This window comes from Eptatretus burgeri, chromosome 11 (assembly GCF_056783735.1).
Source record: "Eptatretus burgeri isolate ZD-2024b chromosome 11, Ebu_testis_v1, whole genome shotgun sequence".
In the NCBI taxonomy this organism is placed as follows: Eukaryota; Metazoa; Chordata; class Myxini; order Myxiniformes; family Myxinidae; genus Eptatretus; species Eptatretus burgeri.
Window position 1 is genome coordinate 17,553,475 of NC_140971.1, and position 16,417 is coordinate 17,569,891.

The 16,417-nt window shown below is 41.6% G+C and overlaps 1 protein-coding gene across 5 annotated transcripts in view; it reads left to right on the forward strand.

Moving 5' to 3' along the window:
- Positions 1 to 16,417, forward strand: part of RSPRY1 (ring finger and SPRY domain containing 1) — a 117,444-nt gene that overhangs the window by 46,366 nt on the left and 54,661 nt on the right. For all 5 annotated transcript variants that reach the window (XR_015049107.1, XM_085845388.1, XM_085845386.1 and 2 more), the window contains 2 exons: positions 5,626 to 5,738; positions 13,221 to 13,347. Coding sequence is in view for 4 of the 5 variants with exons in the window: in XM_085845388.1 (XP_085701514.1) it covers positions 5,626 to 5,738; positions 13,221 to 13,347 (240 nt within the window). In the remaining variant the exon portion in view is untranslated. The remainder of the gene's footprint in view (positions 1 to 5,625; positions 5,739 to 13,220; positions 13,348 to 16,417) is intronic.

The following is a 16,417-nucleotide window of genomic DNA, read 5'->3' on the forward strand; positions in this document are numbered from 1 at the left end:
GAAAATATATAGCCTCCTGAAGGTAGGGCAGTTTTTGCAAACTTTGAAGTCACGTGACGCGAAAACGAAAGCGAATATCGAAAATCTGGCCCGACAAAATTTAGATATTGTCCCATAGATTTATATGCCACAATCAAATTCAAGATCGCTTGAGAAATGTAGGAGATAGATTTTGAAAATAGTCATTTTCGCATTTTTTTGCCAACTTTGAAGTCACGTGACACGAAAACGAAAGCGAATATCGAAAATCCGGCCTGACCAAATTTAGATATTGTCCCATAGATTTATATGCCACAATAAAATTCAAAATCGCTTGAGAAATGGCGGAGGAGATAGATTTTGAAAATCATCATTTTCGCATTTTTTGCCAACTTTGAAGTCACTTGACACGAAAACGAATATCGAAAATCCGGCCTGACCAAATTTAGATATTGTCCCATAGATTCATATGCCACAATCAAATTCAAGATCGCTTGAGAAATGGCGGAGGAGATAGAATTTGAAAATCATCATTTTCGCAACTTCAAAGGCCTCGTGACCTTGAAAGTCATACCATCGTGTACGTCTCATCGACCTCTATCAGGATCACTAATGACCAGATCTCCCGCTTCAACTTCATTGTGGATGGACGGATGGATCGTCACCTCTCCTCTCAACACCAATATTATTTGGTCATGCTCGAAGAGATGACCTAATGACGCACAAGTACCGTTAATGTGAAATTCAACATTAAAAAGACGAAAGAAAACAGCGACTGCTGGAGCGACTGAAGTTGGGTGTTGCCAGAAACAACGATTTATCTATTTTTCTGAAATGAAAGTAATTGAGAAGGCACTTTCTTCCACATTAAGTGTACTTGTGTGTCATTATATGTATAGTTTGTACATTTTCTGTCAATGTAAGTCTGATTTTGAATAAAAAAATGCTAATTAAAAAAACAAAAATTTTGATTCTTTTTTTTTCCTTAAAATTGAGATGGCCCACAAACTTGACCTGATTGAGCGAAATTAGATACATTTCTGAATTCAGCATGCAAAAAACGTATAAGAACCGTTGAGAAAACCTAGACCTCTGAAAAAATATTTCAAATGCAGCCCAGTGTTATCTTTAATTACTGTTCGCCGACCTTTTGTACGCATCTTATTTTCCTAACATGGTATAAATATGGGTTTTTCATGCACTCACATTTTATTGTGGATGGTTCGGTTATTGTAATGATAAAATGGGGAAAAAATTGTAACCAAGTTTTATAGCAGGCTAAATAAGTCTGGTGTTGGCTTGGTGGTTAGGGTGGTGGCTTGGGATCCTAGGGTCCTGAGTTCAAGCCCCGTTGGCCACTGAATTAAAATACACCAGGAGGTTTACTCAGCCTGTCATCCTTCCGAGGTCGGCAAAATGAGTACCAGTGTACTGGTAAAGGGGACACTGCATCAGCGGCAAAGCCGCGTCCCAACCAATGAACCACCAGCCACAGGCTGCGAGAGAGGAGAGATTTTTTTTTACCTTCGCCACCTAAGGTGGGTGGACGTTATGTTTCCACCCCTGTCTGTCTCTTTGTGTTTGTTTGTTTGTTTGTCTCTTTGTCTGTACACAGGATATCTCCAAAAGTTGTGGACGGATTCAGACGAGATTTGATGGACAGGTTGGGTGTGTGACAAAGGTGAAATGATGAAATTTTTGTGACGATCCGAATCCGGATGCAGATACTAGAATTTTAAAGTGATTCTTCACTATTGAGTGATAGGGCTAAAAACAATACATAACGCGATATATCAAACAGTTACAGACTGATTTGGACAAAACTTGGTGGATGAGTTGGGTGGGTGACAAGAACAAGCCGATTTAGATTTTGGAGGTCCGTTTGCCAATCCGGCCTATCAGTGGGATATAAAACACTGTTCAGCCTGGCTGAGGAACACGCTTCGACCGAGTGCCGTTCTAGTTGTTTATAAAAGCATCATAGGGTCAACACGATTTCAGTAATAATCACAAAGTTATGTTGAAGAAATGGTTGAGTGCGATCTTTCACAAAATTATGATTACTATTTATTATGGGATACCCCTCACGAGATCCAGTACAAAAATGATCCTGGATTTGGCTTGCATTCCCTGCAAGACTGAAAATAATTATGAGGAATTTGTGATACCTGATCATTTTAGTTACATTTGATGTTTTGTTTTGTTTTTCCTGTGTACGTTTTGCTGTTTTTTTTTTGTTTGTTTTTTTTTTGTTTTTATAGCAGCGTTTCGCGTAGCGAACGCTGCTCATAGAGAGCTCGGCGGCGTTCTTGTTCTTGTTCTTCTTGTTCTTCTTCTTCTTCTTGTGAAGAAAAAACCTTAACCTCTACGACTCGGCTCTTGTATGTACGAGATCCGGATCTCCTTAAATACTGAGCATTTGTACATGTGCTATAACTACGAGATCCGGATCTCCTTAAATACTGAGCACATCCTCACAAAGACGGTGCCCTTTGAGAGCGTCTATCATGAACTTTTAAATGTATTCGGACATTTGCTTTAAAGTTTCGAAAAGTTCACGTTACTATTTAAAGATTATTCCATTTATCGTATTGTAATTTTGTAAATACATTATTTATTTCGTAAATACGTAAAGACATTATGACTCGTTTCGCAATTGGCTTAATCAAGGCACGTGACGAAATATCGGAAGTTGTTTATTACTTACGAAATCTAAAGATTTCGTAAGTATATTGATGACTCCCGTTTGTTTGTTTGTTTGTTTGTTTGTTTGTTTGTTTGTAGGCACGATAACTCGAGAACGGAACAAGCTACCAATGTCAAATTTCACCACGTGATTCAGGAGGGTGATGGCTAGTGCTGATTAGATTTTGGTCAAAATCGGTCAAAGGTCAAGGTCACAGTGAGGTCAAACATAATTCCGTAAATTCATGTGGAGAAATGGAGTATTTTTGCTTCGCTTGACGTTACGAGTTCGCTTTAACTTCGATTTTAATTTTGTCTTCGGTTTTTGCGATCGCTTAGGACGCTTAAAACTCGGTTGTCGAAATTCTGGTAAAAATCGGATGTTTTGGAGACGTTTTAAGATTGTATAAAAAATATTTCACTCGACACGTCACAGGTCGTCCTATGATGCAGTGCGCTCGAGCAGACGCATCGTTGAGTTACGTTAAGGTATAATTGCGTGGAGAAATGGAGATTTTTGCTTCGCTCGACGTTACGATTTTTGATGGTTTGATGCAGAATCATCGGAAAAACTTCTGGCTTGCGTCGCTACCTTCTCTAGAGACAGCTTTTATTAGACAAGGTCAGAGGTCAAGTTGACGATTTCGTAAGTACCAGTCTATGACTGCTTGTTTGTTTGTTTGTTTGTAGGCACGATAACTCGAGAACGGAAGAAGCTACCAATGTCAAATTACACCACGTGATTCAGGAGGGTGATGGCTAGTGCTGCTTTAATTTTGGTCAAAATCGGTCAAAGGTCAAGGTCACGGTAAAGTCAAATATTCGATTTTTTGATGGTTTGGTACAGATAACTCGAACGGAAGAAGCTACCAATGTCAAATTAACCACGTGATTCAGAAGGGTGGTGGCTCGCGCTGATTAGATTTTGGTCAAAATCAGTCAAAGGTCAAGGTCATATTGAGGTCAAACATCCAAAACATTCAATTTTTGATGGTTCGATACAAAATCATCGTAGAAACTTCTGGTTTGCTTCGCTACCTTCTCGAGAGACAGCTTTTATTAGACAAGGTCAGAGGTCAAGTTGACGATTTCGTAAGTACCAGTCTATAACTGCTTGTTTGTTTGTTTGTTTGTTTGTAGGCACGATAACTCGAGAACGGAAGAAGCTATCAATGTCAGATTACACCACGTGATTCAGGAGGGTGATGGCTACTGCTGATTAGATTTTGGTCAAAATCGGTCAAAGGTCAAGGTCACAGTGAGGTCAAACATCCAAAAAATGATAACTCGAGAACGGAAGAAGCTACCAATGTCAAATTACACCACGTGATTCAGGAGGGAGGTGGCCTGCGCTGATTAGATTTTGGTCAAAATCGGTCAAAGGTCAAGGTCACAGTGAGGTCAAACATCCAAAACATTCGATTTTTGATGGTTTGGTACAGAATCATCGTAGAAAATTCTGGTTTGCGTCGCTACCTTCTCTGGAGACAGCTTTTATTAGACAAGGTCAGAGGTCAAGTTGACGATTTCGTAAGTACCAGTCTATGACTGATTGTTTTTTTTTTTTTAGCCGACAAAATCTTTAGGACGCTGCTCGTGGACACATTTGTCCTTGTTTTCCAATGGGAGAGGATATTTCGTTAATTCATTCAGAGTAGTATAATGATTAGTCAGCGAACGTCTATTCACACTGTTCTTTGTGGTATTTACAGTTGCAGCAACATCTGCCTTGTTTTTATATTTTGTGTCTGTGGTTTTACAGTCTAACCCTAACATCTGTCACTTGTTGCCATTCACTTGTGGTGAAGAACGTATAATGATGTTTTTGATCAGGAATCGTGTTGGTGTCACTGGGTGTGCACTGCCGCTCGCCACGTCGCCACAGGGCGAATCCCCCTTACCTGTGGCTGATATTTTAAACCACCCATTAGCCACTGTGGCTAATCCGTGTTTTTTTTTTTTTTTACCAGTTTTAGACGAATTTTGGGTGATTTTAGCACAGAATTCTACCTTCGTTGAGATGACCGAGACGGCTGCCATTTTGTATGTTTTGATTACGGGAATCATGCGTGATTTCGTACAAGTATATATATATATATATATATATATATATATATATATATATATATATATATATATATATATATATATATATATATATATATATATATATATACTAACTTTAGTAGTTTTAAACTCGTTCCTAGTAAAAACAAAAAAATCGACCGAAATTCTGCATGATTCCCATGATTCTCGTCTCAAAATTTTATTTTAATTTTTTTTTCCGGAATGATTCGGTGCTACATGCTTCGTTGGGTCAGTGGTTGCCAGGTGAGTTTTGACACAATCAGTAGTAGGACGAGTTTGTTTGGATGAGTTTGATGGGTGACTTTGGTTGGTTGGATGAGTGAAGTTGATGGATGAGTTTGATATGTGAGATTGGTTGGATGTGTGAGATTGGTTTGATGTGTGAGATTGGTCGGATGAGTGAAGTTGTTGGGTGAGATTGACTGGCATGAGATTGGCCCAATCCTGGTCCACAACCAACCCCATCCCCCACTACCACCTACTAAAAGCACAACGACCATGCACACGCACATGCACACGCCATCACCACCACCACCATCCCTCACAATCACCACCTTCCCTGATGGTCATTCATTCAACCAATCTCACATGTCAAACTCGCTCATCCAACCAACCTCACCCATCAAACTCACTCATCCAACCAACCTCACACATCAAACTCACTCATCCAACCAACCTCACCCATCAAACTCACACATCTGCCTTAAAATTAACTTATTATTTCATATTGCTAAAAAAAAAAACTTTTGAAGAAAATATGTGGCTATTTCCTTTCTGCTGTGGCTAATCATTCTAAACCTGGATTAGCCACAGTGGCCAATTCCTTTTGAAAGCCAGAGCACACCCAGGTGTAATTATGGTCTTTCTTTTCAGAGCTTGGCTGGTTAGAAGTTGTGCAGTCCCTCATCAGAGTCATACCGCTAGAGGACCCACTGGGCCCAGCTGTAATCACTCTGCTTTTGGATGAATGCCCACTACCTACCAAGGTAAGAAGTTACAATCCCCAAATATTTTCAACGGATAAGAGGGAGGAAGTGGAGGTGTGCAATGATTTTGAGAGATTTATAATTTGTCATTTGTTCGAGGATGAAGCTTCAACTTTTTTGCAGCTAAATAATGCTTTTTTTTTTCTTTTTCTTTTGTTATTAATTTGTTTATAAAATATAGGCTCATGGAATAGCCAGGTGACGAGACAAAACAGCAATGTACTAATTGTGGGACATTGGGGCAACACGTGGATGCAACAAACAAGGCAATGGATGGACAGGAAAAGCAGAGGAGGGGAGGAAACACAGTAATCTACAATAAGATTGGGTTGTCGAGGGTTAATGGAGGGAGAAAAAAACGAGTATGATTGAGGCTAAAAGATGATTATGTAACACCAAGGTGAAGCTGTAGAGAGAAGAGGAAGATTTAACAGCCTCCAGGAAGGCAGTTCAACAAACAGGAAAAGAGATTGGAGGTGGACAGCAGTCGAGGATTTTAAGAGTTTAACCTCCTCCTCCTCCTCCTCCTCCTCCTCCTCCTCCTCCTCCTCCTCCTCCTCCTCCTCCTCCTCCTCCTCCTTCGTACGTACCAGACGGCTGTGGGTAGCATCATTGGCTGAGGGCGTAGCTGTGCCACTGATGCAATGCCCTTATTACCAGTTCACTGGTACTCATTTTGCCAGCCTCAGAAGAATGACAGACTGAGTCAACCCCACTTGATGTTAATTCAACGTATAACGGGGGATCAAACTCAGGACCCTGAGATCCTAAGCTCGACACCCTAACTGCTAAGCCAACACCAGGCTTGAAAGTTTAACCATTTAAGGGTTCCTGGAAGAAGCCATACATCCTGGAGCGGGGAAGGTCAGAGGGCTGAAGGAGCAGAGCAAATGAGACCAGAGGAGAGGTGTCAAAATAAATTTTAAAAGTCACCAAATTGTTTGCACTGTGAAAGCAACAGGCCTTGAGCTTCGGTCTAATTGTAGGAGATGCCATTACTTTTGAGACATACAAATAGTTGCTGTGATGCAGCAGACACAAATGGATCCTCCTGATGGAGTTGTGGATAACTCTGCTGTATTCTTGAACCAGAATAGCTTTGATGTTGATGGCAATTGCATTTTTAGGTTGTCAATTGTCTGAGGTCTCCTCTGGTCCACTCGATTCTTGAGGTAACCCCAAATATAGAAGTCAGGTGGGTTGAGGTCTGGAGAATGGGGTGCCCATTCAACATCTGTCCTTCCAGAGATGATTCAATCACTGAATTTCAGTTGTAGCCACTGTATTGATCTGTTAGAAGTTTGAGGTGTGGCCCCATCTTGCTGTAACCATTTTACAGCCCTGTTGATGTGGTGTTTCCTCGCTAATGCAACCATGAACTTCTGGATAACTTTCAAGTACCATTCAGTAGTTATGGTTACCGATTTCCCTTCTTCATCTTGAAACTAGAAAGGCCCAATGATGCCAGATGTGTTTATGGGAACACATGCAGTGCATTTCTGGCTGTGCAACGGCCTTTCAAGAACTTCATCAGGAGAACTAGAACCCCAAAACACATTGTTATCTTGCCAAAACGAAGTTTTTGCAAGATATGTTAGTCAGCTTGTATGTTTTTTTTTTTTTTGTTTGTTTGTTTGTTTGTCTGTAATCACGTATAAAAATTTCTGCAGAGCACAGTTATCATTGGAAATTTTTGTAACTTCGCATATCAGAGGCCTATAGAGGTCCCTTTCAGTGCACAACATTTTGAAGGTCAAGGTCAAAGGTCAAGGTCACTTTGTCGCAAATCAGGGGAGTCGACGAAACCCTTATTTTTTGAGTAATTTTGATTGGATCGTCTTCAAACTTCATGGGAATATAGTTCATGGTCTGGCGCTCAGCTGATTAATTTTTGGTGGCGATTGGCCTTGACCTTCATGGTTAGCGCCTGAGGTCAAACATATTTGACCCCAAGGTCAAATTTTCAAGTTTTAGGAACCATATCGTGTGGTACCTCAAATTGAACACCTCGATGAGTGCTTTCTAGATATGTCAAGCTTGAGACATTATGACATCATTTGGTGACGTTATGAGGCAAACGCATATTTTTCATGGTTACTCTGTCGAACGATTCTCATCGGAATCTCTCGTAGGCAGATATTCCTCAAGGAGTCGCTCCTGGTGGATAGCAGCTCTGTTCACCTCAGTGTGACCTTAAAGAAGTCACACGTGGTCACCTTTTGGCAAGATACGGGTCACCCTGTGGGTGACATTGTTTTTATTTTTTTGTTGGTTAACTTGACCACTTAAAAGAGTGGGCCTCATCAGAAAACCACACATTACTCAGAAAATTTGGAGCCCTCTGCATTTTTTTTCCTCAAACCATTTACATAACACATCGTCACATAAAGTTGTTTATCGTCGTCTGTTAGCTTTTGCTTCACTTGTATGTGATACAGCTACATTTTCAGTTCCTGCTTCAGAATTCTGGTGTACTTGATAAAGATAAATTCAGTTCTTGAGATCAATGATGCAGCGATTTTCTGGGGCTCCTTAAAACTTTTTCATGGACCGCTTCAATATTTCCTTGCGGTGCTCGGGTGATTAGACTTTGAGAAATTCAGATTTTGTTCTTAAACCTCTTTATCAATCAAAAAATCACAAACTTATCTGGGGTTAATGTGGTCTCAAACTTCTGAATCGTGTTTGAGTCTGTTTAAATGATTTTGTGGCAAAGTCAGACTCCCCAATAAAGATCCTTTGTTCAATTGTCCATGCCATCTTCAAAATTAATAGTATTTCACTGATGTTGGCAGTTTTTCCTCCAAACGATGCTTCATATAAATGTGCATTGGAAAAAAAAATTAAAATTTCACATAACTTTAATCGGGTTGTGTTTTGCATGAAACACCCTGTATGATGGGGAATGATAGAGGGTGCCAGTCTTCAGCTAGTTTTGGAAGCCACCTTTGATTACACAATATATTACCAGCAGGCATACATGGCGTTGCTGGGCAACACCGGGTCCCTCATCCCATTCCATCCCCTCCCTTCTCACACCTCTCCCCTTGCCTCCTCCCACCCCACCTCTTCCCCTTCCCCTTCCTCCTCCCACAAAGGAATTTTCACAGGGTTTTTAATCATGCTTGGGGAAAAAGTAAATAATTAAAATAAAACCCACTTTCAATTTCTCCCAACTTCTGACTTGCCTTGTAACGTCTAACTTGCCTCATATCATGTCAAAATCGTCAATATGGCCAAAAGAAATCATGGTACAGATGTTTATCTTTTTTGCCATGTAATGAATCTGGGGTGTGTTCAGTTACCAAGTTTCTTGTAGAGTGCTTGCCAAGTGGCTTAATTCAAGCAAGCACTCAATTCATAATCGTTGATGAGGAACGGCTGGCTTTGCAAGTGCTAGCTAGCTGCTTGGTAACTGAAGCTATCCCTGGACATCTTGACAGCATACAGTACATACAAATCACTGACAAAGTACAGTTTCTTGTTGCATTAAAACCTTCAAATATGAATTTTGACTATTTTTGTTGCAATCAAAACTTCCCTTATTCAATTTTCAAAGAATTGTTTTCGTTTTCAAAATGTACATAAACTCAGAGGTAATGTTGAGTGTACGAAAGTGGACGTGTACATTTCATATAACTTTAAAGTGTACGTGTACATAACTTCTTTAAAGTGTGCAATGTACATGTACATAAGATCTCTCAGGGATTTTCCTGGCCTCCCGACAAATTAATTACACATTTCACGACAAACTCGATTTTGATGTTTATTTACTTTCCATAATATGTGACTTTCATGTCCAGCAGTTTGTTTATAAGCCTTGAAAAGTCGGGTGAAACCCAGATTTTTTTTTATTTTTCTCTTGAAAGACCACTGTTTTCTTAACTCTGCACTATGAGAATGAACGTACCTTCATTGGGCGGTGTATATTAGACCGCTGCCACAACCGGTGCGAACAAAACATGCATTACCTTGTTTGAGTTGTAATCAAAATGTGCCTTTGTTTCCTTGAAACGGTAGCTTTATTTAATGATAGAAGATGCATTGTTTAGTCTTGAAATGCACATCAGAGGAAGCTATGAACCCTTAAAGCTATGCAGAGTGAAAAAGATGGTGGACATTTTTGTGCGGCTGGAGGGAAAGGCATGGCCTGGCTAATGGGCAGTGCTTGTGATGCTGGGGGAGGGAGAGGAAGGCATGGCCTGAAGAATGGACGGCACTTATGACCCACAGACAGGAATTGAGCTTTATATATATTACATAAGTACCAGTAAAGCTACCCGGCAGTCCCTCCTCCCACCTCTTCCCCTGCCTCCTTCCAGTGCCTTCCTCCTCCCACCCCATCCAACTCTCTTCCCACCCCTTCCCTTCCCTCCTCCCACCTCATGCTTTCCCTCCCTCCCTCCCACATCACACTTCCCTTCAAGATATGCAAGTCTCTGCTGGCTGTGAGCCAGCAGAGACTTGCATATCACTGCCAAGGAAAGTGACTCTCTCTTTGAACTCAACATCCTCACCACAGACAGGTCCAGACAAGATAGCAGCGTCCAAGATGTCATTGAAAGCCTGGATCTTAGTTTTGACTCAGGAAACACGTAATCCTAGCGGTTCCGACTCCTCATTCAGCACCTCGAGGGCCCCCAGAAGGATATCTTGACTCTCCGCAAAGATGACTGCAGCATCCTCTGCAAAATTAAGGTCAGAGATCTTGACATTCCCAAACGATGCACCACAGTTTCATCTCTCTGACATCCTCCCCAGAATGCAGTTGATACAAGTGCTGAAAAGTGTGGGGGCCAATACACACCCTTGACAAACTCCTGCAACAACTGGAAATAAGTCAGAGATGATATCACCATATTTCACAGCACTCTCAGTACCAGAGAATAGCTCGGACATCAGATTGATCAGTTTTGGTGGCACCCCACGAAGACCTAGAATCCTCCAGATGGCATCACAATTCACTGAATCAAATGCTTTACAGAGATCAACATAGGCTGCAAGCAGCTCCTGCCAAAACTCTCGTCTGCGTTCGGTGAGGACCCGAAGCGCAAGGATGCAGTCAATTTTTGATCTCTTTGGCGTAAAGCCTGACTGCTCTGCATGCTGGTGATCAGGCGGATGGTGGTGAAACCTATCAAGAATTATCCGAGCAAAGACTGTGCCCAGCACTGAGAGCAGCGTCACCCCTCGGTCATTGTTCCTTTCCAGATAATGACAGCAAGGCACTTCTTCCAGTCAGTTGGGATTATGCCTGTGTTCCAGACAGAGCACAGAAGTGCATGCAACGACACGAATACAGCATTTCCACCAGCCTTGAGAAGTTCAGCATGGATACCACAGATCCCTGGAGTTTTACCCCATTTCAACCGGTTCACCACAGCCTGTGTTTCCACAAACGAAGGTGGATCACAATTGATTGGAGGGACAGCAATAGGGATAGTAACACCCTTGATATCCAACTCGACAGCTGGTGGATCAGTCTGGTGCAGCCTTCACTTTGGACTCCTCTGTCAAGAGCCCACCACCCTCCGCTCTAACTGCAGTACACCGGGGACAGGTTTGGAGGAGTGCAATGTGTGGATTCCCCTGCAAGCAGCACCAGAATTTCTTGACCACAGGTGATGCTTTACCCCCTCACAGATTCTTCGCCCAAAGGCCTCCTTGTCCACCCTTAGCGCACGTACAGTTTTACGCCTCGGCTCCCTGAACAGCTCAACTCTGCCATTCATCCTGGCACTGTGACTGGTCAATGGTATCCAGTGTCCTTTGAGAGACAAAATTCTTCTTCACCCTATGGTGAGTTCCAAGACATTCACCGGCAACATCAAGGACGGTGGTTATGAAAGCACTCCACAACTCTTCAGGATTCCCCAAAGCACCCAGACCCCCCCTCCAAAAAAAAATCCTCTCAGCCTGTTCACAAACTCCTCAGCTACCCTCTCATCCTTGAGCTTGCCAACATCCAGCCTCGGCTGTGATGGTACCATTGTCCTGGATTTAAGCTGCAACTTCAGAGTTACTACAACAGACCGGTGGACAGTATTGAGGAACTGGGCACTCCGTAAGGCCCTGCAGTTCTGAATCATCCTCCAGCGACCATCAATGAGCATATGGTCAATCTCCTTTGCCCACCACCAGTGTTGGAATACCAAGGCCAGTGATGAACCTGTGGGTGCTGAAACCATTAACCGGCCACCTTATGTCCATGACTTCTTGCAAAGTCAAGGAATTTGGTGCTATTCTGGTTCACATTTCCAGACCCATGGGGACCAACACTTGTCTCATAATCATCCCTTTCAGTTCCAGTCGATGCATTGAAATCCCCCAAGACTGGAAGAGTATCTCGCCTTGGGCACTGATCAACCACAGACTCGAGCACAACATAGAATGCGTCATCAACGGTGAGATCACTCGCCTCAGTCAGAGCATATACTGAGACAAGGGAAATGACATCCAAGGAATGACGAATCATTAGTTTCATAATATGCTCGTTGATCGGTGTTACCTCAATTGTCATTGGAGTCAGCTTAATGGACACAGTTGCAGAAACTCCTTGGCATGGTAACCATCAGAGCGATCAGACCTACAGTAGGTGTCACCACCCTCCATGATCTTGCCGCAATCCAGTCTCCGACCCTCAGAGAGACTGCAATACCGATGTTCAAATGCTTGAGCTCAAATGATAACAGAGACAGGTGATCATCCTCTCTTAGGGATAGGACATTCCAGGCACCCATCCGAAGGGACCGCCTCCGGTTAACCCAAGGAGACAGCCGTCTTGTGGACGACACCTCAGCACCACCCCATCACACACGACCGCAACCTGACCTTGGTAGGTTACCCCGTGGTTTTCTTCCTATCATCAAAGAGTGGGGTCCCCAAGGCTTTGGCCCAATCCGCTCATCCGGTGAGCTGCCCTGAAGAGGTCAGCTGCACAGTAGGTACGCCCACGGAGTGGGTTTTCAGATTTATTTATGTTTTTGTGTTTCACGGAGTGAAGTGTTTTGCAGTGGCTGGAGTGCAAATCTTGCCACCAACTTTAAAAAATAAAAAAATTATATATATTTAAGCAACCAAACTGCAGGAAGACGTCCGCAGACCCAGTTGGGCACGAGATATGGTTGGCCATTGGTTCACAAGGAGCTCCTCCGCCCTTTAACAGCTTTTGTTTTTAATCCTGCTGGGTGTCCATATCTCTACATCCTCCTCACCAGGAAACCTGGTGGGAGAGACCGTTTAGTCGCCGACGACCCAACCATGAATCAGGTTAGTCCAGGTTAAATGGTACCTGTAGCAAGTTATAGATCTAATGTGGCCTGACAAATTTTGGCTTCCTGTGTCGTTTTCTTTGTCGTTCCTCGTAAACGGTAAAAATTGGTGAATAAGTTTGCAATCTGATTGTTATCTGATGAGCATATACCTGATCCTTGTACTTAATCTCTTTTCTTCCATACCTCCTTGGAATGCTTGCCACTCCAGGATGCCTTACAGAAGCTGTCTGAGTCGCTGGCTTTGTCAGGCAATGTAGCACGGCAGGATGCAGCCAACCCTGCTCGCCATCGCAACACTGGAGCAGTTCTTGGTTGCCTTGCTGAAAAGTTAGCTGGTAAGAATAAAAAAGAAATTATACCCACAAGTTATGAAATTTTATCTTGTTTTATATTATTTTGCTTTCTGAAACCTTTAATATCACAGAATATCATGACCCATTTTGCAAACTTGGGTTTGTATTGTTTATTTAGCTGTTTTTTAATCCAGGGGAGGGCAGGCTTTTTTTGTTTGTTTGTTTGTTTTTGCTCGTAGATCAGAATAACTGGGGGCAATGGAGCAACAGACAAAATGGGGCAAAGGGGAAGACAGTGGGAGAAGAACAAACAGATGCACCAAATAGCAAGGAGAGAATTTGGCTGAGAAGGATGCGAACAGGTTATCCACAGGTGTAGTGCAGCTCAGCAGTGGAAATGCAAGAGACCATGAGATGACAATGCATGACAGACTTAATATCCTGAATGGAAGAGCTTGCGTCGATGGATAACATTTCCTCAAAATGATGTACCTCGTCTATTTTTAGTCTGTAGACTTACGGGCGAGTTGCAAATGATCAGATTGACCTGAGCCGGTTTGAAGCGGCTGCTAGTAAACTTGCATGTGCCACACATCGGCGCTGTGCTGGAAAGATATAAAGAAGAACTTCAAAGTCGACCAGGAATGCAAGGTTTTAAAGTGTCTCAATTTTTAGAAAATATTTTTGTTATGAACTGCACACATGAGCCATTTGATATTCGGTATGGTCAAGTGACCTTTAGCCTTGCTAACCAGGGCACATGGTGTCGATGGAAAGTTTCCTGACAAACACTTTGGCCAAATCTCTTGCTCATTACCCCATGCACAAAGTGAAAGGCAGGGTGTAGCAATTGGTACACTTTGTCTGAATGTCCATAGACGTCGGTCTGTGATCAAGGAACAACTTCATTCCAATTGAATTTTATATTTTGAACACTGTAGAACATGAATTGGAACACAAACCTTCAGTTTCTCAGTACTTTGGCTCTGAATTTGGCAAATTGAACAGAATTTCATCCTGAGTGCACATGTGCACAGATTAGGGTAATTGTTTTATTCTGTCTGTCAGTCAAACAAAATTGAAATTTATTCCATAAAGGAAACTTCCTGTTTTTACAGCGCGTGCGCTGTATACAATTGCACAGAGTTTGAAATGTCCCCGGTGTCTACCACGTCTCTGGTGTCCCGGTGTCCCCGTGTCCCGTCCCCCCCCCCCACATGCCTGTGACAGCCAATGACGGCCGTCCGGTAGATGCAGTGCGTGACCTAGACCGAAATGGCGACAATTGACGGAAATACCCGAGTATTTCAATGGAAATTTGTGAAACTAACGTGTTATATATGTGAAAACCATTGAATTTATTGCTTGACGGAAAAAAAGCAAGAAACACCCCTCTCATGTACGAACGACCGAAAGACGTCATTTCCACCCACCATCGCATTTCGCGCCGAAAGCGTCATTTCCGGCCACCATCGCATTACGCGCCAAAAGACGTCATTTCCGCCCACCATCGCATTTCGCGCCGATCGCCGAACGCTGAAAGCCAAGTTCTTCTTATGCCTCATTCTTTTGTGGCCTCCTGCCACGCTGTATCGAATGATTTCATTCCTTCTGTTATATGTAAAGGTGCTTATCACAATAATAACAATATTTTTACATTTCAAATATTATGTATGCTTTTTAATTGTTTTTCAACTGAAAAAGCATAAATTACCTATTTTAACATTAGTGTACTCATTTGCTTCACCACACGTGTTGTATTGAAGGATTTCACTTGTTATGGATGTCATAAAGGACACAAACAACAAGCACACAGAACTGATTTAACATGGTAAATAAGGCGGTGTAAAAAGATAGTGCATAAACGGTAGTAATCTTCTGGAAAAAAAAATTCCTACAGCCTTTAAAACCTTTATTTTATTTAAATTAAATTGTATACATCAACATTGTAGAACACAAATTGCCTGATTGCCACTTCCAAAAACCTGTTTTTCAGTACTTGCACACAATGACACTATTTTATGCAATCATCACCAATTTAATTTGCCACTTGAAAAGAAACAAATTTCTTTCAGCCTTTAAAACCTTTATTTTATTTAAATTTAAATATATACTAGAACACAATTGTTTTAAGCGGAAGGATATCGGAGATCAAAATCGTGGCTCATCGGAAATATAGATCGTGCTCTGAAACGCAATAAGCAAAAGATTAAAATACCTTTCCCATGTACTTTTTCTCAAGACTGCATGGGGTAATGTGTTCCACGAACTCTCTCGTTTTAATAATTCTTACCTTTTGCTATTTGCTTGTAAGCCTATTTTGTTATTTTGTCTGGCATGCTAATATTTTCCAAAACACATCTTTACTGTTTTAAGTGGTGATCAGCAAGTCTGTGACCTCACACAGAAGTTGATGTACATAAACGTGATTGTTAATGTTCAGTTAAAAGATATGGTTGTTTAAAGAGTACTGTGTACAAAAATGCTTTCTGTGGTTTTGTTGATTTTTGTTTAAGGACAAGATAAATGTTTTTAATCAGGCCAAAAACTTCATGATCAACCTTTGTAATTTGTGTGCTCCTCCTCTTGACGATATAAAACCTGTATTGCTATTTTGCTCTTTCTTATTCCTTCTATATACAAAAGGTACAGTTACTATAAAAGCTTTTCTTTTAAAATCTTAGTCTTTTCAGGCAACATCAGCAAGCATCATCGCATTCCCTGCAACCACTGAATACACTTGTGTGCATGGGCAGACACATAGTTCAGCTTATGATTCACACAAGCAATTTAAACAGATCCTGCATCATAAAAGATAACATTACTTTCGATGATTCATCTTCAATGATGGTGGTTCAAGTTTAACCCAGCATCTGAACTCCTCTGTGATGTGATGTCACAGTTGTGCATGGAATAATGGATAGTTGTAATGTGGCAGCAAACATTGAATCATATGCTGGAGGATAGCATTGTGTATTGACATTTATGAGAAGCCAAAATTTGTCAAACCAGCCAAAATTCTCAGATTACCTTTACAGTTTAATGATGCAAAGCTTTCACAAACAAGTGTGTTTGAATAGTGCAAAATATTTTTTTTTTAAATGTATCTGAA